Here is a 24,866-nt window from a genome sequence, read left to right on the forward strand (position 1 = left end):
CCTGGTAGCAGCACAGGATATAAAACCTGTGGTCAAATAATAAGATTTCATTGGCTGATTCTGAAATTTTTCATAGACTTTTGGGAAGGCACAGTGCCGTATTTACAAATGCTGTGACTTTTCCTTCACAGGTCTTTTTCATCCACATGGAATGATGTCTAAGGTCTGAATAGTTTGGGAAAGAGTGTTACAGAAGTGATACCTGGGGAAAAGGTGGTATCTTGCTTTCTTGACAGTGGTGAAACTTACGCACAAGCTGAAAAATCTAATTCAGCATGCTTTCAGCATTAATAAGCAAATGTTTACATTTCAGAGGTGTGACATCACAAGTGTTAATCCTTAAACCTATACTTCACACAGAATCACAGAATCTTAGGGGTTAGAAAGGACCTCAAAAGATCATCTAGTCCAACCCCCCTGCAAGATCAGGATCACCTAGAGCACATCACACAGAAACGCATCCAGGCGGGTTTTTAATGTCTTCAGCAAAGGAAACTCCACAACCTCTCTGGGCAGCCTGTCCCAGTGCTCTGTCACTCTCATAGTAAAGAAGTTTTTTTCTGATTTTTATGTGGAACCTCCTATGTTCCAGTTTGCACCCATTGCCATTGACTTCACAGTTAAGCAGCAAAATTTTCTGGTAGATTGAAAATTGGGTGTGATTTTTTTTTTTAATAACAACAACTAAAATGAGAATCAATGTAAATGTTATTGTAAGCTTATCTATTTTTAGTCTTTTCAGACTGAAAGAGAGCTGATGGTGTTTAGTTACCATCAATGTGAAATAGTAGCAGTTTGTATATCAATGTTCTCTGGCATGGGACAAAAGCTGTTGATCTGATTGCATATTAAATCTTAAGCTATTATTGCGGTGGTGTTAACAGATTCCAGTTATGTGAAACGGCCTGTGTAGGGCTGGCTGATCTGCCTGAGCACTAATTAACTGATGAAATATTCAAATAAAATGATGAGTTAGAGATTCCTCAAAGAAGGAGTGGGGGAAAGTAGGGGGAAGGGGAAGAGGATGAGGATGTCCACACAATAAACAAGGCAAAATCGCTCGATCCTTTTCAAAGACCTACAAATAGTTAATAATCATCTGTCTACGGCCGATCTAGAAAAAGAGATCGTTAAATAGACTGTTCTAAAGGCCAAACCCTGAATTTTAATTGAAGTGGTTCACAATAGACATTTGTTAGTCTGACTCTTCCTTGGATGTAAAAGCAAAATTTTCCTGGGGCAGGGTTGCAAATCTTTCAAAATAAAGATATGATAACTGTAGACAGATTTTAATTTTTGGTGTGGGAAAATAATACTGCATGAGTCAGTACATTTTGCTACTGGAAAAATACTTTTAACCTAGTCCCTTTCATTTTGACTAGAGGTGAATCTCAGCTACTGTGTTGATGTACAAAAAAATTCTATGCTTATGTGTATACCGATATAAAAAAAAATAAATGTGTGACATGGCATGATCTTTAACAACATGAAGTTTTTAAGAACTGCCTTTATTTTCCTTATTCTTTTTTCTAGGTCATATCACTAAAGGCACCTTATTGAGGTGTCGCCTTGGAAGGAACGTCTTGTATCTCACAATAGCCAATTTCAACAGTCTAAGTGCTCAAATTGAGCCATTTTGTTCTCTGTAAAATAAACCCAGGCCCATTATGCGTGATTTTTCATTCACTCAACCCTCCCCTTCTCTTCATTTTTCTCCCTCCTCTCTGTACTACAGCTCTGTGAATGTAGAGTGGCAACATTGTGAGGACCAATGTTTTCACTCCAGGCATGTCAACTTCAATCTGCTGCGATTTGGTGTGAAATCTGTGCCATGGTGTGGGGCAGAAAGGTCAACCCCCCCGTAATTGTTGTTGCTTATTCATCTGCTTCCCGTGTATTTTTCTCGCCACACACTGGCCTTTGTTTGGATAAATTGTTTGAAGATTTACTGTAGTTCTTAAAGCCTGAGAAGCGGCTCCTGCTGTACAACTTCAATGTCCCCGCTAGGCAGGAGGCTCAGCTAGGATGACACATAATGGAATTTAGACAGAAAGATCTTTTTCTCCTAAGACAAAACATAGAGGACATCTTCTGGCATAACAATTAGGGCAATTTTCAGACTAATTTACTACACAATTGCTTTGTAGAGTCCCTTGTACACTGATATTTATTATGTTAATTTCTATTAAAAGCTGAAATATTATTTTAAATAATTCATACATTTCAGCATGTCAGTACATAGCTAGAGAGAGTGAGAAGTCAGGAGTAGAGAAGAAAGAGAAACTTTTTGTGAATGTGGTGATTCAAATTCCACATAGGTACTTTTCAGATTATTGAGAAAACCCCTCAAACATTATAAAGAATCTGAATATGATAATTTATTGTATTTTGGGTTATTAACCTTTGTTTTGCTTATGTTATCAAATGGCATTATTTGTAGAAGGAAAGAAAAAATAGTGCTTTTTAGATACTTGCAGTAACTTAATAGAGATTTGAAAACAAGTTTTAGTGAATGTAATAATTTTTAAATGCCTTGGTTTTTTTCAGATGTCCAGTGAGCATGCATGTAAATATTTCAGCCCTATGGGAATAAATACAAGGACAAACCTACAAACTTTAAAGAATGTTTTTGTCCTTGTGGCTGTTGACCTGAAAAAAGGGTGCATAATATTCTGAAAGAAATCCTTAATAATAAGAGAAACAGTCCTTCAGTAAAGAAAAGAAGGAAAAAGCTTTATCACCTAGTAATCCCACCTGGAGATGGAATAAAATAGTTTGAAATAATTGTTTTGATTTCTATTGACTGGAGGCTAGAGTAGTTTTATTGGTTAAGCTGCTAAATCTGCTGTGGTTTAAACACTTTTCTTTTTTACCCGGTCTACCCTTGCTTCCATTGACCTTGAAACACATTATCTCATCCTTTTTTTATTTTTCAGAAGAAAATGTCTATTACATCAGATTGTTTCAAGCTGGCTTAAAACACTGAATAAATATGCTTTACTATTATTATTTTAATATTTTCAAGAATAATAGGAAAGTATAATCCATGAGTATTTCTTCTGCGATCTGTGAGACAGTGCTGGCTCCTCTTGGTGATTCACTGAGAAGGCTCTACCTGCAAATACTAAGCACAGTCTAAGATGTGTGTGGCACTGTGAATACTTCTTTGGTTTAGTTATGGAATACAAATAACTGCATCTGGAAAAACACTTGGCACTTTCTTACCTAAGGTAACCAATACAGGTCAATGCTAAGATGTTAAAAATCTGAAAAATCATTATCTTGATTGGCAATAATGGATTCAAGAAAATCCTTTTAGAACTGAAAGTAATTGACAGTAACATTCAAATAACTGAAGTGTTACAAAATGGCTGTTACTTAGGATCTAGAGCAGGTTTATGTTAGTGCATGCACCTAAAAGCAAATCTCTTAGGCAATCATACTGGTTTCATCCTAAATGTAATTCTGTTCATAGACTGAAAACATTTCCAGCTGCTTTTTCAAGATCAAATATAGTTATTGCAACATTTTGTATTAATATCTTACTTTTGCAATATCTTGTTATATGTCTGTCATAATGAGTTTACATCAAAAGAAAAATTCTTATTACAGACTTTGTACATATCTTGGTAGTAGCTGTGGCATTCATTTTATGGATTTGGCATCTCTGTATGTTCTTATTAATCAGGTATTGTTTGTGCTCATTCTTTAACTTAATGCCTGTCATTAACTGAAATCTTCTGAACAAAAACCACATTGTGTAGAATTTTTAAGACCACCAGTATGCATCATTAATTGAAATTTCACTTCCTCTTTACTCCTGTTAAATAATAAATACGCATATATATATATATATATATGAAATTGTATTTTGGGCAAAAATATATCTGAGATACAAACATCAGTAGGAAAAGAATGAAGTATTTCATACACCTCCACCCAGTTTATTAGGCAGCCTTATAATTAAAATATTGGTGCAAAGAATCTATAGCACTGGAACAATAGCAACATGTACCTAACGTATTTTTTATATGTGTTGAAATGAGGGGGAATCCTATAATATCTTTGTTATCTACAAATTGAAGTTAATTAAATGCTTAGCAGGATTTACTTCTTTTGCTTCCTAACTACTTAAATATAGGCTGTTCTCATCCCTTTCAATAGTAAAAAAAAAGTTTTAATCATATTTTTTTTTTCTGCCAAACTTGGAACATAACCTTGCAGCATAAGGCTAATTCCCTGTCCTTTCTTCATTTAGAAGTGGTTTGAAAGCCATATATAATATCTCTTTGCCAGGGTTGTATGCCTTTCCTATCAGGCAAAAAAGCAACGTGAATTTATTTAGGATTTTTTTATAGTGAAATTACATCTATGATGCAGAGACAAGTGCTTCTTGTACACTTGTGGAGGTGCACTAGAGTGGATCTCAGCAATCCGATGGCCTGGATGTTTTTTCAGGACTCTGTTTGCTTAAAACTTTTACTAGTCAGACTAGGCTAACAGGAGACTTAAAGATACAAGGCATGGGTGAGTGGACTTCCTGCCTCATCAAAAACCCTACAGCTTCCAGGAGTAAAGAGCACATATTTGATGTTTACTTCTGTGCTTTATTGTTATGTTTGTGTACCCACGTTTTCTTTTTGCAAATAATGAATACGAGGAACATGCAGAATGTTTTTTCCCAGGCAGTTTAGACATAATATTTGCAGAAAAGAAAGATTTTTGCAGTCCCGTGACATGGGAAGTTGGATTTTGGAGAAAGGTTTGTTAGTGATATGAGGAATAGGTTATTTACTTATTTATTTAAACAGGCTTTGTCCATTGTGTATAAATAATGGAACTACAAACTAACCCCATAGTCAAAACACACTAAATACAGAGACTAGCTTCATTCCTACATTGTGAATTTTTTACCCTCTATGTAAGAAATATACTTTATGGCATAATTTTTGATGTCTGTGTAATACTAGTCCCAACTTTGTCTGCTCTTATAAACTTTGTAATTCCTGTCAATTTTGAAAGTGCTAGATCAATTTACATTGAAATGGCTTGTTACATCACATACATCTGTGCCCACCTTCTGTTGCTAGTAGTGAGACAGATATATCACACTTTCTTTGGGAGTAGAATTAGTCGTATTTGTTTAAACGAAGTGTGAATTCAGCATTGCTGAAAAATGCTGGACTGACAAGTCTTAAGATGAGCTCCTGGATCTCTGTGGAACAGGGAAGAGAATTGCTTTTCCTTGGTAGAGTACCTCTGCTGTGACCTTGGATACATCACTGCTAATAATGGGGCAAGTTTAGTTTCCAGGTTGATTTTGAACCTGTCTTCTACTTTGAATCTGATGGCAAACTGCCAGATTAATTTTCTTTAAATTCACCTCCTCACTGGCAGCTGGGCCAAGACTACAAAAAAATAGCTTCACTTTGTCTATCCAATAGTCCTCAGTGAGAACTTAGGGCAGTTTAGCTTGTTGCACTTCTCCTGGCTCCTGCCTTCCCCTCTAGCTCAATTTTTAACTGAATCATATCCCTGAATTGCTTAAGCATGGGATTGCACCAGAGTCAGTGCGTAGGTGAAGAGAGGAGGAGATGAAGTCAAATAGTAAAAGCAAAGAACAGGAATTTGAGAATGTGACAGTCTAGATTCAGATGGCTTTATTGTGATGCTATAACATTGCAAATTAGTGATCTGAGGTTTATTTAAATTAATAATTTTGGGGGTAAATATCTAGCATTGAAGACCTGTTATGGCCAAAGGTACCCAGGTAATCTGTGTCATTCTCAAATGAGTTAAATAACATATATCCAAACAAAGCATTATAGATTCTTATAGGAAAAAAATATTTCTTTCAGCCTTTTCATTTTATATTGAAAGTCATATGATACTGAATTGTGAAAAAGACCCCTGAATTATTTTGTATGTGTGACGTGGTTATATTGAACATATGGCATTAATCTTGCCAGTTGTAGTCCTACTATGTTTTTCAAAAGATTGGGTCCATCTGTGTCTTGCTTGCTGGATTTTTATTTTTTTTTCCTCCTTTTCAAGATCCCCCCCTGAATGAGTTTTGTAAATATTCAGTCTTGAATTCAGCTTGCATTGCGGTGTCATCAATTATGACAGACTGCTGCCTCTTCTCCACTCTTCATCTTTTCCCTGTCAAAATGCACCCTTTAGCAGAATATTTTTCAAGGGCTAAGTGTGAGTCTAAAGGAGTCACTGTCAAGGTATTTTTCATAATTTCAAAAATATTTTTCTCTTCCTCTTGTTTATAATTACCTCTTGGAAACTTAAAATTGAATATTTTTTTTTACTAGTTTTTCATCACGTGCACACTGTACTAAGATGACAGAGTAGATTTGAAGGTTATTAATTTATTTACCCTTTGGGGTTAGGAGAGAAGAAGGGAAAAGACTTACTGCACATTGTATATATATAGTGTATTCCCTCTTCACCCTTGCCTCAATAAAATCTAAGGATTTTATATGAGTACCAAAAACTAGTCTGATATCCCCTTTGTAGAAGGGCTTTTCCTCCCTTCCTTCTATATGTTTAAAGGACAGCTGCTTGTGGTCCTTGCATCCCATAGTAGATGAATTATGAAACCCTAAGGCCACAGCAGTCTGGAAAGAGCCACAATTTAATACCTAGGAAAGAGAGACTTTCTTTATCCCTTTTCTCTGCTGTTTTGTTAATTGGGAATTGGTTTAGATCCCAAGGTATCTCAAAAGCTTTTAAGGTAGCCAAGCAAGTTTTGTTCATCAAGAAGCATATCAGATATTTTACTTTTATTTTTTTATCTCCTTAGTAAAAATTCAGATAGCTTCATTTACTGTCTCTGAAGCATTAAACATGACACCTGTTTTTCTTTTTTGCTTTAATATGTATGGTAACTTTACTGTGCTGCCAGCATATTTTTATATTGTGAGCTTCATGATTATGAATTTTCTTTTTTTGCTAAATTTTCATCTCTAATTTTTTGTTCATGAGACAGTTTTGGCTGTTAATTAAAGAGATAGTGTCTCTGAATGTGAAAGCAGTTTGTATATGCAAACCTAAGAATAAATAAGGAAAGTTTAAATGAAAAAAGTGACATATTAACATGGGAGCATATAATTTTGAAGCCAGTCTATTTTTCACATTGGATTGATACTTCAGCTTTGTCTAGCTTGTCTGCTTAAGTGAAAGAAGTGTGCTCTAGGATTTACATCTAGAGGCACCCCCTTTCTTATAGCCCTCTTCTCTACATCTGCCTTTTTCCTGAAATAGGTTTGGTTGTTTTGTTTCTGTGTTTGATTTTTAATAAAATCTCTTTCCTCAGAGAGTTCTCATCTCATAAGGTGAAAGACACAAAGACCATCAAGAGAGTGTGGTGTTAACAATGTTGATTTTGCCTTAAAGTCACAGGCTATTTTAGTAATAGGTGAGAATATGGCAGGTAGCTTTAACCAGATTACATTAGTATCACCTTCTCTTTAATAATATAAAGTGCTGATCTGAGATATTGAAAGATACATACATTTATTTTCACCTCTTTTTCATTAGATTCTGTTTTCCTCCATGTTATCATCCATATTTCAATTTCTTACACATTTCTTAACTCATGTTGGTTTTGAAGGGGTTGCCTGGCATTTTAAGGCGATGGTGACCATGCACTAAGAAGTTGAGGAGACTGGAATAATTCCATTAGGTGATTCACAGATTGTTGTTTTGATCTTGATTTCTTCATTTAGCATTTTGAGTCTGTAACAATTTTAAAGATTTCTGCTTGTGGAAAACCTTCTTTTCACTTTTTCATGGCTGAAGGCTAATTCAGTCTCCTGCTTCTAAGACTTAGTTATCATGTGTAGAGGAGGAGTATGGCCTACTGGATAAAACAGGCAACTACTAGGATACTAAGAAGTGTAGTTCCTGGCCCTGCCATATAATTTCCATATGACCTTAGGCAAGATATGTCAGATAAAACTTACTTCACAAGGGCATGATATAGCTGAGTTGATGAGACTGTAGTGCTTTTAGAACCTCTTGAGGAAAATTACACAAGAAGAAATTACTACAGTAGTAGAGTAGTTGTGAAAGTAAAGTAGAAGAGCTGGCACAATTAGGAGACAGTTTATTGACTTCCGTTTCCAGCTATTTGAAAACTTTTCTAACTTAATTCAGGTTAGAAAAGTTGATGCCCTGTAATTTTATTTCTGCCCTTGATATGCATGTGCAGCTCCCATTAGTGCCAGCAGCAGCTCTGTGCTTGTACCGCAAGAAGATAATAGATCCTGTGGATGTAATGATAAGGTAGATAGCCTCTTGTGGCTCTTTGTATGATTTCTGATCTTTTTTTCCAGAGATACTACAACGTGAGAGAGCTGCTGTCAGTTTCAATAGGAAGTGAGAACTTTTAAGAGCTTGAGAAGTATCCTTTTTTTTGCAAAGCACTTCTGCTGCATGAAGTGTAATTTATTTTTATCACAGCAGGCATAAAGCTTCTAGGTTTTCATAAAGAAAAATAATCCATACAGTGCCCATGTTGATTGATCATTTGAAAATGTGTGAATTCGAAACACAGCCCTTTCTCAATACAAAGTGTGATTCCTTTTTGCTGCAGCTTTTAATTCTTTAATATTTGACTTTCATTAGTATTCAGACATAATATAAAACAGTTTTTTAATCTCAGTAATGTATTTCTGAGATCTGAGTCATCAGTTTGCTTGTAGCAGGACACAATTTAATTATAGTACAAAAAACTTCTTCAGAATGAGCTTTGTCCTTTCAAAATCTTTCAAGGGGGTACTTCTTAAACTTTATAAGTCACAAATGTGAATCAATCATTAACATTGGGGAAAAGAGAGGAAAGGGTGGGAGAAATGGGAAAGAGAAAGAAATTGTTTGTATCTTGCCTGGTACACAAACACACAAAAAGAAAACAAAGGCAGGCCTATTATTAGTCTTACAGCTTGTCAGTTTGATTAGTGAACGGTTGCCTCTCTGTCTTCTGAAAAACAATAAGTCTTTAAATGACATCTATTCTGAAATGTAGAAATCCCACGTTGTGTCTATTTGTGCATAATTGGACTGTCTTTTAATACAAGCGGAGGCACTTGTTTCTGAACATAAACCCTGCACCTCAACAGGTCAGGGAGATAGTATAAACCTGTTGTTTGGCTTTGTCTTGGGAAATAATGGAGTCACTAATCTACTTGATCTCTGTGAGTCAGATAAAGAAGAAAGTGAACTATGCATACATTTCAAAGATGGAAGGCACTTGTAAAAGCTATTTCTTTGGAGGGGAAAAAGTAGAGCGAAGGCTGTTGGAAACCTTTTAATTAGTACTAATTACCTCAGCAGAAAACGTTGGAGGCTTGAAAGGATTTGTGTCAGCAAGTGAAAGATCAAAGATTGCAGTGCTCGAATTTTAATCTGTTGGCTATAAAAACGAATAAGGGGGTGGTAATGGGGCCCATGAGAATGACAACCCAGGTGGTGGAGGCCTTAATCCCTTCTTTACAGCTAGCGCCTGAGGCCTAGTTCCAATTACATAATAAGATGATTTAATTTTTGCTTTAATTTTAACAAAAATTAAGTTTATTTTAGCCTTCAGTGAGAACAAGACAAGGTTTCCAGACAAAATCATGTCAATTCATTTCTTTTAATGTTTTAAGTCCAAGCTGTTATTTGCCATTTTTTCTTAAGTGGCTGAAGTTGCTCTATAGCAGGCCATGAGGCAGCAGAGGTGCTTTGATGTGATCTCAGGAAACGAGGAGGGGCTGGCAGCAGGCGACTGGTGGCCACTGTGGCAGCACTTAGAAATCTGGATATGAGTGAGCCTTCTTTCTTTTATTTGTTTGCTTATTTTCTTTGTTTGTTTTGTTCTTTTTAAAAACAAAATGCCTGTTTGCGTCAGCAACAGACATTTTTGCGTCAGTTCGTAGATATGCTTGCTGTGTTACCTCACTTCTCTGTTTTCTTTCCAAGCACTCAGGGTGAGTTCACGTGATCATGTGAGGTAAATTAGATCTTTGTTTTTGTGGCTTTTGTCATTTATGTGTCCCTCAGAAATCAAATTGTCATCAAATTCCTCTATGGACAAAACAGGGAGCATATGATGGTTGCTGCATAGACTTCAAATGGATAAGTTTATGGCCAGGAATCTCCAGCACTTCACACAGCCAGGCCCAGTAGTTGTGTTGAGCGGGAGGTAGATGCATCTTAAAGTAGCATTGGGTTTACAATTCAATTCATGCAGTCAAGTGTTATGTATACTCAGTGAAGTGGTAGAGTTTAAGTTTCTTTATTAATTTGACTTGTACAAAAGGTTATATTGTTTACACTCTGAGGATTCAAGCATAGTAAGTTGCAGCTGTTCTTGGTTTTGTATTTAGAGGTAATTGGACTAAAAATCTGGAGGCAGTGGCAACAGAAAGAATAAGGCTCTATCCTGCATTACACCTTTAAATTTCTTATTTGACATTTATTCAACAACTAAAGCTTGAAATAATATTTGAACTACTTTGTGTTCTATATTGCATTTTTATATTCGAAATATGTATATGACTTAGGTAACTGTTTGACAATATATATAATAGTACATCCTCAGCTACTAGCCTATTCTGCTTATAATTCAGCCTTTGACCACAGTTTCTTACGGTGTTTGATTTTATTCTGACTTGATAGAAAACAGCATTGATTTTTAAATAGTATTGTTTTGAATGAAGTCTTGTTGGTCCCTCAGTAGGTTTTGTGTGCATTGGCATGACAGTAAAACATGAAAAAACCCCAGAGAGCAAAGTTCAGTGTCATCTTCATGTTGCTTGCCTTTTCCTAATCTGTGAAAAATCTGTTGTCTTGGGCACACTGTAGAGAAGCTTGTATTGATTCCCTTTCTTGGGCATGGAAAACAATTGAACTAAGTCCTGGGCCTCTTTCCAGGGCAGTGTGGAGGACTAACACTACTTGGCTTTTTCAAGTTGCCTGTCTCCTGTCAGAGCACTACATCATAGGTCACAGTGGGTGACTGTTCCTGTGAAACTGTTCAGAAGGACTCAAGCTGCTTCAGGGTTATCTGCTGCTCCAGATGTTGAGGTGGTCCCTTTTCTCCAATGTGATCCTAGGACTTTTGGTATTGTTGTCTGGTCTGAAGAACATTTGAGTGTGTCCAAGCACTGTGACCAGTCAGGGGTGTATTTATATGATCTGTGTTTTTGTAACTGTTCATCATTATCATCTCCCTCATCCCTAGCCTATCGAGTCCACAGTTGTGTATCTTTTGAAGGGGGATTTAAGATGGACTGTACTTTCCCAATCAAGTTTTAGACAATCTTATTAATTTTAGGGATTGAAGGGGCAAAAAATCAGGCACAAAAAAGTCTGCCATAGATTCTTCAGTCCATCCTCTTGGACTGTAAGATTGTTACCTGCTATCGCTCCCTGCCAGTGTTTTGCATGATTCAATTTTGAATATACTTGCTGCATAGAAATGGAGGACACTGTTACGTGCATCCTCCTTTTACTTTTTATTGTTATGTATGAGTTGGAAGAAAAGTATTGGTTGTCTACTATGTATGTTTCTAGGAAATTTTATTTTATTTCAGAGTGTGGTAGTCTTTGCCGTTTCAGAGCCTGAATTCTAGAATAATATTTTGACTGAATGCTTTTCTGTGTAAGTACTGTATATTTCCATTAATGAAGTGTTAATATTACTCATTATTTTGCATAATATGAGCAATGGGAAAAATAACAATTAAAAAATCCCACAACAATATTAAAGTAAACTAATAACTTTGTTTTGACCATACATTTATTACTTATTTATGTAAACAATTTTAATGCATATTGCAAAAGTTTAATTGAAATGCAACCCCCCTCAATTTGACTAAACAGTTTTAATGAATATATTATATTAAAACCTTATAAAAATATATAAGCACATAGTTATTTCTGAATTTGAACTCACATATATACATCTTTTCAGGATTGCCATAAGGCCCAGTAACACAAAAAGTTGTACAATTAGTCTTAAGCAGTTATTGTGCAGAAGTGTTTGAATGCTGTGTGTAGTAATGATTCCCAAAAGTCATGGCATATTTCCTTGCCTTCTACTCTTTGCAAGGGTGATTTATTAGTTTACAGGTTCCTTCCCAAACTCCTTAATTGCCCTGACAGTTCCCTAGATGGACTACTTCCAAGTTGGTATAAAACAGTACTCATTGCAGCTGAGCCTTCTAATTCATCTTGAGTTAGGTGCAGGACTTGTTCTTTTTGTCTTTATTTAGATTTGTTACCACCCTACAAACACTGTACCATGATAACTGGTACTACCTTCCCCTCAAACATCAGATATGCCTGAAAGCAAAACAAAGTTCTATTTAGTAAGACTTAACAGCTTTTAGTTTTAGGAATTAAAACAAGAAGAAATACAAAACTTGGTCTTTGCATATACCTAGCAGGTCACCTTTCCACTTGCTGAATCTGCCTTCTCTAGGATTCTTGGAGTTCTAGCAGGTACTGTTTTGGTTCCAGGTGTCTCAGCCAATGTTTGTTCTCAGTTCTGCTGTCAGTTCTGATTTAGTGCTGACAGAAGCTTTGGTGATCCTTTTTGGAAACTGTTGGTTGATTCTGTGTTACTGAGTGGCTCCTCCTGGACGTGACCACAGCTATTTCCTCTTTCTGCCCAGAGTATCAAACTGGCTATGTACTTCTCATTCCAGCTGGACTTGTCCTTCTGTATGGTGTTCATACCTTCCTGCTAAGTATTATGCAAGGTACATACATAGTTTTTGCAAATGGTCTCTGGTATGCCACTAGCTTTCTAGGAAGAGATGAAACGGTATCATGTTAATGCTGATGACAGACTCAGTAACACAGTTACCTTGTTTAAACAAGCCCGTGAAGAAGTATTTCCCCTCTTACAGGTCTTCTAGTATTGCAAACTTCCACTTGCATAATGTACAATTCACTGGAGATTGCTCAGACATCAGTGAAAGAAAAAGCTATCTCTTGCTTGTGTATGCTTGCATTTTAAAATAAAGCACATCCATGTGGAAGATGTGCCGTTTAGCAGGTAGTCTCCTTGTAAGGGTTCTGGTAATTCTTATTTGGCTACATCATGCACAGATCTTGTATGCTTTTATCCTAAAATGTTATATTTCTATTAATCTGTTTACTAGCTTTTGAGGCTTAAATGTTAGTTACAGTAAGGAAATGTGTTAAAAACAATGGCTTGAGTGCAAAAAGAAACTAAGAGTGAAGATGAAAAATTGCCTTGCACTTGGAGATTTTAAAGATGTAAAAAATATACACTGAAAGTTACATTTCCTAAATTGTTGTTCAGGCACCAAAATGATCTGATCTTCTTAAGGCACTAATATTCCAACTTCTTGTTTTAAGATCTGTAAGAACTCAGTAAATTTAAAAATTGAAAAGGTTCTAACTGCAAAACTAGATGTATAGCTTTCTGATTCAGGCACCTGTGCTAACATGCAAAGCTTGAACACTCAGCTTTTTGCCATCCTTGGACATCTCTGAACCGATATTTTACCTTAAAGTTTTTTTAAAATATTTTTTGAACTTAATGTGTAACAAATGGTTGAGTATTAAGGATGCTGATGAGCAAAATCTTTACAAAGAGGGTATTAAAAGTTATACTGTAATTAAAATAGGCATTGTTCCAGAAACATAATGGTGTAAAATACTCTTGAATTAAATTTTTAAATATGTAGAACAGTGGAAGGTTGTGTGAACAATTTGGTATAATCGACAAAACTCTCATTTCAATAACCAGAAGCTGTGTTATTTTTGGAAGCTTACCAAAAGTGGCTATGTGTTGATTCAGTTACTCATGCTTTTTTGAGAAAGTGTGCAGTTTAAGTAGATCTTATAAAATACATTAACGCAGTGAATCTCACTTCAGTACTTCATTAAATCTGTTTAAATGTGCATTAAAATATTTCAGATATCAAACTGAGGATCCCACTGAGCATTTAGAAATAGATGAATGCAGTGGCTGTTAAGTTTTAATTGTCTCTAATCTCTTACTACCATGGCAATAAATAAATAAATTTAGAGCAATTGTCTGCATAATGCATTATTTGATAGAACTATTCTAAGTCAGCAAGTCCACTTGAACAGGAACATACATTTTCTGCTTTTGCATGATTTAGTGTGAAAGTCCTATGTTTCTAATAATCTTTGTGTTCTTATCTGTATTTAACAACATTTAGAAATCTTTCTTTGATATTGAAAACTGCAGTATCCTTTAGTCATGTTCTCCTTTCCCCTTCTTAACAAATTTCATGAAAAATTAATTTTGTTTTAATTAATCTACTTTATCTTATTCTACTGTGAAGTTCTAAAGTATTCTGATGAACCTGGATAAGCTGATGTGGCCTTGAGGGAGACACACATCAAATATAAGCAGACAGCTCCTGTGCCTGGTAACAAAGACTGAGGAGGTAAAAACTATTCCAACAGGCCCGAGCAGGTCATTCAGAGGCAAATGTTGGAAATAAAATTTGGTGGGGAGGGGAGTAAGCAGCCTGGGTCAAGTCCTGTTCAAAAAGTCAGCTTTGTCAAAAGCTTCAGTCACATTCTTACCTACAGGCAACCTCTGCTGATCCCAACTCATTAATCGAACTGGAGAGCCGTCTTGACCCTGGCTCCTTCCCTTTGAAGTGTGGTGTCCTCTCCTGCATGAGGAAATAATTTGCTGCCTGATTCAATGAGCCATCAGTAGAGCCAGCAGACCTAATGACATGTGAGAATATTAACCTCCTACCACGAAGAGCTGTGAATCTTGAGAGGCAGTCTATAATTCACCCAGCACTCCTGAGCCTTCCCTTTCTGTCTTATTCTTGCACTCACTTTCTCTCTTGCAGGGGGAGAGAGAGACAGGAGACACCCTCGTGTCGTAAAACTTTATTTTCTTCAGTAGTGGGAGCTGCTTGATAATGAGTTACTTTCCTTTTGCAGTTGAGTAAAATTTATACTGAAAACTAGACATCCATCTTGCATATAATAATTTCTGCTTAAAATATGAGACAGACTACGTAAGTGACATCAGGGGGGTGGCAATCTGAATACTTACCCAAGTAGACTATTTTATGTTTCCTTATTTATTTTTCATCATCAAAGGAAAAAAAGTAAAAACAGGAAAACAAACATGCATTCGAATGATGTTATTCTGTATAAAGTGTTGTTTAGTTGTTCTCAGTCAAGAAGATCATCTTCCTTAATTTTTTTTTTTCCTACCTAAAGGGAAAAATAGCTCTGCCTGGCCAAGAACTGTGTGTGTTACATGCACATATAAGGGTGTGTTCTTGCCCTTTGATTCTTAACAAATAAATAGATTTTTGGTCTAATCCTGCTGCTTTAAAAGTCAGGGCTGGTGTTTCTGTTGTTCACTCCTTTGGCGTTTTCAGTCACAGATTCAAGTAGCTTCAGAAAGTGAGCCACAAAAATGGCCCTGTGAGGTATGCTACTCACTGTGAAAACAGTGGTCATCACCAGACTTTACACTGTAATATATCCATTTACAGTACTGTAAGAGGGTTTTTTTGGTTGTTTTTAATATCTTTTCATAGCGCCCATTGGCGCTGCAAAAGGTGAGAGCTTAGTGTTGTATACAGATGGGGAACAGTATCTAACATAGCAAATCCCAGACCAGAAGTACTGTTGCTGGCAACTTAGTCCTGTCTGTGCTAGAAAGGTTTGGGGTTTTTTTTACTATAACTGTACTGGCTAATGTATCATATTGGATGGAAACATAGCTTGCAAAAGCACCAAGCAAACACTTCTGATGGTAAAACATGTTTCTCCACTAGGAGTGAAAGTTAGCAATACAGTTGTGCAGGCAAAACCTTCCTGTTGGAACTTGAGCCTAAATTCTACTGGGTTACAATTACAGGGTAATTTTAATTCTGAGGAGCAGTTACTAAAACTATTGGTGTGTTGTGTGGATCTGGGCGCAGGCTAAGATACCATGCAGAGGAGGGTATAAGGGGGTTAGGGAGACAAGGGTATGTAGCAGAAGGAAGTAATAAATAAATGGCAGTCATATGTTGTGTAACAAGTACCACGGTGTCTGTGGTGTGTGCATATGTAGATCCCTGTGATTTTAAGTTGTTCTGAAGGTATTTTTTAACATCAGGGGGTTTGGTGTTATATCCATTAATAATTCTCTGCTATCATGCTTGAGCAGTCTATTAGTCATTCTCACCTCTTATAGCTGGTCACAAAGGCCAGTCCCCTTGCTCTCTCTGCTTCATCTTTTTTATTAAGTTTATTAAAACTAGTCAGATTATACTTTCTTATGGCACAGGCTGTGCTTGGTCCATTCATTATGGTTTCTTATCTTGGCAGGCAATCTGAGTTGAACGGCAGCTAGTCCATTATGCACATATGAAGCCCATCACTCCTCCAGCAGTGGCCAATTCATCAAACATTTATCTTTTGCCCTCTGAGCAGTGCGTCAATTTGCTTGTCAATCCTCAGCCTTGGTTGTTGTGGAAGATGGGAGAAAAATTACTTTTCTTTTCCCCCTTCTCGCTGAATGCTGGTAGTCAAAATGGGCTCTCCTCTACTCACTCTACAGGCTTGTTAATTCTTCCCCCACCCCCCCTTCTCTGTGCAAAGAGGGGAGGTTACTATCTGAATTGCAGAGTGACAGATTGATCCAAGATACAGTAAAGCTTTCATTATTGCACTGCCTTTGCACTTGAATTTGCTTGTATTTCCATTATAATACTGTTTTTAGAGGGTTTATAAATAAGTTTTCACCTTGGCACATGGAGCTGAGAGGAGTTTTTAAGAATAAATACATTATCGAGTTTAAGGGTTTTTATTTTTTTTTAAACAGGTAGTTTTATATTTTGTTAATCCTGGCTTGTGCTACTTCTGATCAGTACTACTTCCTTTAATTCCTTCAAGTTCATGATAGGGCAGCATTTTCTTTTTTTAAAAAATGCTGTTTGTTTTATTAGGAGTGTATTCCATGTTAAGGTTGGGGAAAAAGACCAATTAAGCAAGAGACAAATTCAAGTTTTACTCTTAATTCCTCTAACCTTGTTACTCTTCATTGAATATTTTCAAGAAATTTTAGCAGAAGAATGCTTAAGTCTGTATTTAGGAATATTACTGAAGCAGTGTGTCCATTGAACTGCAGGGACTTCCTAGTGGTGGTTTTTCCAGAATTCCTCTTGATAAAATATGAGTGCATAGAGTCACTTGCTCTCTGCTTCGTAGTTTTTAGCTGAGTTTTCAAAACTGTATTTTTTTTATGTTAGTTGTTCAGTCATTAGATGACTAAGAGCTCATTTGCTGATCCATTTTGTATTATTTTGAAATATTTCATATGGATGTGAAAACAGCCTTGCCACAGGCTCTAGTATTACACTGATTGTAATTTTATTTAAATTTACACAAAATTTTAAGATTGGTATCATATAAAATCTTGGCATGTTTAATCCTAAAGATGTAATATAAAAACTTATGGAAAAAGAAACCTAACAGGAAGGATAAAGCTTGAGCTGTATTAATGGGATATCCTCTTGAGTAGAGCTATATTAAATACACATAGTGAAATCTGAGACTGATTAGAAGAGAAATCAAATCCCGCCCTAATCAGTCTGGTTGCTTCATGGTAGAAATTATATATATTCCCCCCCCAGCTGCAGTCTTGGTAGGAGTGAATGGTGGCAAATGATTGAATGGTTGACTCTAGTATGTTTTTGTGAGCTACTGAAAACTGTATTTGGGATTTGTACGTTATTTCACCTGGTAAATGATCCAACCATATGGGCCATAAATGTAACAGGTTATTTTACCTTTTTGTTACAATTTTTTTTTTTAATTTGGACAAATAGGATATGTTCTTACCTCCCAAATGTATGTACTTAACTGAGCCTTACCTGAAGGTAAGGCTGAAGGCTGATTCACCCCCTGGAAGCACCCATCTTTTGTCACTAACTGTAAGGAGTTATGAGTAAGTGGGTTTCTAGAGATGGATGAGAGACATCTTCATTGTTACTTTTCAGTTAATTCCATAATTTGAGGAGCTGCTGCTTACTAGCAAAATCTCTCAAGAAATTATGCATTTCTGTTTTATAATTGGGTTTGAAATGTTGTGAACTTAACATTTAGAATTCACAAGGCCTCTTGACTTTTTGTCTATCAACTCTACTTTTGTTTGTGTTTTCTTTGAGGTTGGAAGTTGGGAGGTGTCTTGTAGGGGTTGAGGGTTGAGTAGTTCAGCCTTTTTTTTTTTTTTTTAAACAATGGAATTTTTTGGGTAAGACTCAGAACAAGACTGAAAATCAGATTAAGATTCTGGGTTTTCATGAATTCCCACTATTTTAATGTGCTCACGTAGGTCTAGTTTGTGATTGTTGTGCAAGATGTTTTCATACCCATCTTTTCTAGTCATACGGCATCCCATGTTGTCTTGTATGCTTTCACTGTATAAGGAGAGGATATAAACAAGGGATAGATATTAATTTTAATGTATGTTTGAAAGCTAAATATGACCTTTATATGGAAAGTCTCAAAAACTAATTGTAGATCTACTTCGTAACGTAGGTTTAATATTTTCTTATGGAGATCATTTCATTTCAGATATTTAATAATAGAATCATAGAATGGTTTGAGTTGAAAGGGACCTTAAAGATCATCTAGTTCCAAATCCCTGCCATGGACAGGGACACCTTCCACTAGACCAGGTTGCTCAGAGACCCTGGTTCTTTTGCTGACCATATTCACAGCTTGCCTTAAGTTTTATTCAAAGAGCTGATTCCATATCTATAATAGATTGACTGAAAGTGATGCAAAATGCTACATCAAGATAGGCTGCAAAATTCTTAAATTCTCTCTGATGCTAGACAAAACAAAGCATTTCATTAGTAAACTTGTTCTCCATTAAACAGAATGTTGTTATTCCTGTTTTAGAACTTGTATGGTCTAACTTGGGGCCTGGCCCACACTAGAAATGTTGGACACTTTACTTCCACTGGGGTGCTTTTTTTTCTGCTTTGGTCCAGAAGTTGTGTCAGAACTGTATATATTACATACTCTCTTCTGTTTTCTTTTTGATGCATTATCATGCAGAAAAATGCCTATAAACACTGAGAAGGACTGAAGAAAGGCCATTATGCTTTAATAGTGTAGAGGTTATTTTTTGATACTTCTGGTTTATCTCTCATTACTATCTCTGTGTACAGGAAATAAATAAACCTTTGATTCACAGTGTTTTGTGATTAGGATGATAAGAGTAATTTTTAATTTTTTTACGGAATTTGAACTGAATTCTCACCACTCTGTTTCCTTTAAATGGGCTTTTTATTTTTATGTTCCCATTGGTGAGAGGTGCATTTACAGCAGAACCCCCCAAGGCAGGTTTGAGAGTATAATTCTGACAGAGGCCTATCTTAGAAAATTGCTGGAGGTCACCTTTTGTTAGTCACTTAACCTCTCTGCTTTTCTACAAAATGGAATTTTAAGCTCAGCAGATTTTTTAAGAGTAATTCATTAATGTTTTAAAAAAAATGCTTTGTGCTGCTTGGCTGGCAGGTGCTGGAGAAATAGAAATTATATTTCTATTCTTTAAATACTGAAATTATCTAGTACCAGAGTTCTTGTGTTTATTCTGCTCTCTTGTAACCTGTTAAACCATAAAAGTCAAGAAAAAAATGTATTTTAAAAAGCTCTTGTTTTTTAACAGCTCAGTCTTTAACTTCTGGTAATGGCTATCTCTTGTCAACAGAGTGCATATCAATTTCAAGGCAAAAGCCAAACTCTCTCATTTACATATTGTTAACTGCTCTCTCTTTTCCTGTTAAACAGGAGGAAAAAATCATTAGATATGAGGCAGCTGTCTTATTAATGAAGGGGTGGGGTAAAATGTGAAGGAACACTTCTTTTTCAGCATATACTTGAGAACAGCTTGTTCTTCAGGACAAGGACAACTGCAGAGTACCAAGGTTTTTGTGTTACTTGAGAGGCTTCTGCTTTTTTTCATCTATAAAAACTCATGTTTTCATTGTCAAATATTACCAAAATGAAGAGCTGATTTTAGTTTCATAGTAACCAATCCCCATCAGGCCAGAGGAACCATTTGAAGTAGTGTAGTTGACAATTGCCATGCATACACATGGGGAAAAAAAATCTCTGCCATGACATTCCTTTATGATTAAAACTGTTACAAACCATGAATGAATTAGGGAAAAGAAAGCTGGAAGAAATCATACTGATTAGCCAAAGAACTTGGATGAAATGACATTTCTGAGACCTTTGTATTGTAAGGGATTATTTACTGTCTGCTTACAGAACATCTTAAGTCATCTTGCAGAGGGAGTCAATTTCCTGTTTAGCACAGTGTTTTTGTAAGCTAATGAGGGCAAAGCGTGAGCCATAGGCAATGATGTTGTGATATTAGCTGTGACAGGGAGCTTGATCATAATTATCTTAACGAGGATAGGGTTAATTACAGTGGAAACTTAAAGTTTTTTCTGTTTGAATGAGGCAGCACTGAATACGTTGTGATGTTTTGTCAGTTTGATGTGACTTTGGAAATTGCAATGGAAATCTCTTGGCAGCACTTGCTCTCCTCTGGGAGCAGAGTGTGAGTCCTGCAGTGAGGTAGCTGAGATGGTACCTGTATTTGAGAATAATGGGCAGCTTTCCTGTCATTAGAACAGGTAAAAGCAACCAGTAATACACCTTAGTGATGTTTTATTAGCCTTTTGAACTGAGGGAAAGAAACTGCTTGCCACTGCCCCCTCAGTGCTAGTTGTATTTTGATGGTAAGGTTGTGCGATTGTCCTAATAGACCAATAAAGGGAGACATTCTTCTGCTCTAAACTATGAGAAAACTGTGCAGATTTAATGTTCATCTAGTTCTCTTTCTTGGGGAATTTCCCACTTTTTATACTAGTTTCTTTGAGTGTTTGTGTGCTCCTTGCTGTGCTGTGTGTGTATATGCACTCCTCTTTTGTAATGGAAATACTGGGAGTACATCAGCTTCTCAAAAGTGCTTTTGGTAAACTAAGTCAGGATTGCAATTCTTTCTAATCCTCCATCTGTAGATGGGAAATTGAGGCACATAGAAGTTATGGGACTTGTTGAAGTTTGTATCGTGAAACCTATTGTGTGGATTGTACTTAAAACTTTTAAATTGTGGAGTACAACTGCTGGGAAATAATGGTAGAGATTGCTTCCTTGAATTTAGTAGCTAGTATGACTGAATGATAGCAAACACATTTTTCCCTGTTTTGTTTCTTTACCAACTGCCTTGGATGTAAATTTATGTTAATGGCTACACCCTCTCTCTGTACTTTGGCAACCCCTCCCATCTCCCTGTACTCTGCATTTACGTGATAAAATCACCACGTGCACACTGCTCTGATGACATGAAAACTACAATTAATAAGCAACCCCCTGTGTAACATGGCTCTTTTTTAACTGAGAAGCTAATAACATTATATGGCAAAAATTATCAAAACCAGACAGGTGTAAGAAGGTTTGCACATGATTTTCTCTGCCTATCTGTGAAGCTAGTAACCTTGTGTTCAGCCTAGGCTTGTGAAAGAAGAGCTGTTGCATTAGGCAACTCCCTCTAGTATTTCAAGGCCTTTTGTCCCACTTCATGGCTTGTCATTTTGTTTTATGCCTCCCCTGCAGCAGTTTTGGATGTGGCTTTCTTCTTCTTGCCAGTTGCCAACCATTTGCTGATTCTCATGATATGAGTATTATATTTGCATAACATAACTCAGGAACAATGTGTATGTTGATGCTGACACTGACCAGAGCCCAAGCACTGTTTTTTCACAAAGGACCTATTAACATCCCATAAGGCTCAGTGGTGTTGACAAGGAGGTGGCCTTCTCTGAACTCCTGTGGGAAGTCAAAGTCTTACACTGAAATGTGAGGTTTGGAAATAATCCACTCTTTATATAATAAAGAGTATTTAAGGGGAATTTGTTAAACTAGTTTTGTCAAATTGAAATGAAAACTCATAACAGCTTGATAAAACTCAGTGCTACTTCCTCTGGGTTATTTTGCCTTGTAAAGGTACCTGGGGGAAAACAGTCTGAAATGTTTGCTGATCTCTCTTCTGATCTTGACTGGCAAAATCAAAGTCTTTTGCGACCCTTTGCTGAAAAAAGCTAGCTCAGTATAGCGTGCTAGCACAGCTCTTAACAGTTCACTTTTTATGTAGGCTGCATCGAGTTTTTCCAAAACAGTTTGTTAGAGGAAAGTGCGAAAAGAGTGACTGTTATTGTGGTGGTTGTTTTAGTATAATGTTTGCAATAGAGGCTTTTGTTCTTTTAACTTGAGAAATTGTTGTCTCGGTACATTGTAATGATACAGATATGCCATAGGGTGTAGATGTGGCAAACTTTAAGTTCTGGCTGTCCAGAATCAAAATGGCATTAGTAATAGTAGTACCTCCCTTTCAGACTGCGAAGCTGACAGATTGTGAGCACTTTGGAGTCCTTGGACTGAAATACACTGTTTGAATGTTGTGCAAATGTTACTTGAATATTCATAGTTCAGTGTATATTACTCGGTGTAAAGGCTTGATTGCCTCTGATTCTTTGAAACCTCTAACTGTGTTTTATAAGTGGTAAGTTGTATCTACAAAAGCGGTTTATATTTTTTGTTTAACAGATGAATGTTAAATTGTCTAATTTGAAACCTGTATACTTTCTGATAATATTTATATTTTTTCTGAAATAGTACTGCAGACAAGGTCCTTGTCTCCATTTTGATCCTTGCCAAAAACTGGGGGGAGGATGAGGAAATTCCCTCAGTATAAGTGTCATTGGAAACTGAATAAATAGTAAAGGCTGCATCTCCCTTATACATCACATTTTATAAAACAGCCAGGAGATACAGTGATGATCTTCCCACTGGTAGGCATAGTAGATCAGCTGTCAAGTCATGCAATCTCAGCATATCTTTAGGTGTCTGGTAGGTGAATGAGCTGTGAATGCATGTCTGTGCGTATGCTCCATATACTGTGTGTCTTAGTTGATTAATATGGTTTAGGATTTTTTTCCCCTGCTGGAATGTGCAAGCATTAAGAATCAAGTTTGGAATAGATGCCTTAACAAGGTACCGAAGTGTTCTTTTTAGTTTTTGGCTTTGTGGTGTTTGTTGTTTTTTTCTTCCTCCCCTCCCTACTTTACTATTAGGAGAATGAGTACCTCCAGAATCTTGTTTATTTACAAGCCATCATCTGCACTTCCATGTTGTGGAATGCTCCTTTTTAAAGCTGCTCTGTGCAGTCTGAACTGCAGCTTAACGGTGGGACAGTAAGTTCCAAAAAGAAAGAAAATACCTTTTCTGTCTGTAGTAATTTTGCATTTTATTTTGTAGAGTGCATTTTATTTTGTAGAGTACATTTTATTTTGTTTGTAGGGACTCAAGAAGCAAATTAGGTGGTTAATAAAAAGTAAAAATAAAAATCCTTTCTCCGTTTCCTATTATTGCATGTAAAGTAACTGCTAAAAAATGATATTTGAAGTTGTATTTGTTATTGTTAGCAGGGTATGATATTTCTTGGCAAAAATGATGGATGACAACTTAAATTTGTGTCCAGGGAATGAAGGTGAACTGTGACAGAGTTATTTATCTTGGGAATGGAGGTTAGGGTCAGGCAAGGCTGGGTGCCTGAAGGCACAAGACATTGACAAATTCATCCTGCAGGCCCCATATCTGAAGCCTTTTGTTTTGGATCCTGGCTACTCACTAAGTGACCCCCATCCTTCATCCTGCCAGCATGTGAAGGATGTGTTGCAGTGCCAGCACTCCCCTTGCCACTAGTGCTTGTCATTCACTCTTCTGACAGGCCCAAACCCAAACTATTCCCACTCCTGAAAGGGAAGGTTAAAATATTTATTTCAGCTCATAATGGCCTCCCTGATTTAGTAGAGTATCATTTTTCCTGTTGCCTTTGTCGTTTGCAGGTCACTAGAAGGACTGAAAACATTCAGTTACTTGGAAGAGCTGATCTTGGACAACAATCGACTCGGAAATGACCTTCTGTTACCTAGGTTACCCCACCTCCATACCTTAACGCTCAACAAGAACCAAATATCCTTTCAAAGAAATACCTGCAAAATGTCAAATGAGTTTTATGTGTCAGCCAAATTAAAGTATATGAAATACAGTTCATGTGCAGAGAAAGCATTCTCTTGTTTGGCACCTGGAATACTTCATAGTAATTTATTATAGGTCATTCATAAATGAAATGCACCATTATATCTTCCTGTTGCTCCATTTTAGTGAGAGATCTAAGTTACGGCTCTGAAGAAAGCTTTCTAATAGATAAAATAGAGAAAGAAAATAATGTCAGAGCTACCAGTGTGCAGTAGTTCCTGTGTTTGCTTGGGGTTCTGTTGCAGGCTGACCTCTAGTGGAATAGGGAGTGCAGTGAAATGCTATTAAGTTTATACTTTAAATAGCTCTTAAAACATTACAGTGAAATAAAATTAAAAACCAACCAACCAAAAACAAAACCAAGAAATGTAATACCTTTCTCTGTTTTTATGAAATTGGTAATGTGCACAATTTTGTAGCTGCTGTACAACTGCAGCTGAAAAGCAAGTCACTGTATTGTCAGTGTTCAAACGCTGTATAAATTCAAATAAAGTGCTGTCCAAATCAAGGTCTTAATACATTAATGTATTTAGATGGATAGTTAAGTCCATTCATAACCAGTCAATCACTTCTCCATATGCCTGAAGTTAATGCATGCTTAAGTTTATTCAGAATAAATATTTCAGCATTTGCTGAAGTGTTGTGCTACATCAGAGCCCCTAGTATGTAGGGCTTATAGACAGCGGCCTGTAAAAATGTATGATCTGCAAGGGCTG

At 36.5% G+C, this 24,866-nt stretch overlaps 1 protein-coding gene across 1 annotated transcript in view; it reads left to right on the forward strand.

Annotated features, from left to right (window-relative positions):
* The window catches only part of LRMDA (leucine rich melanocyte differentiation associated), a 641,174-nt gene that overhangs the window by 339,040 nt on the left and 277,268 nt on the right, over positions 1-24,866 (forward strand). The window contains exon 3 of the mRNA XM_051619408.1: positions 23,958-24,084. Coding sequence (XP_051475368.1) covers positions 23,958-24,084 — 127 coding nt within the window. The remainder of the gene's footprint in view (positions 1-23,957; positions 24,085-24,866) is intronic.

This window comes from Apus apus, chromosome 4 (genome assembly GCF_020740795.1).
Source record: "Apus apus isolate bApuApu2 chromosome 4, bApuApu2.pri.cur, whole genome shotgun sequence".
NCBI classification, from domain to species: domain Eukaryota; kingdom Metazoa; phylum Chordata; class Aves; order Apodiformes; family Apodidae; genus Apus; species Apus apus.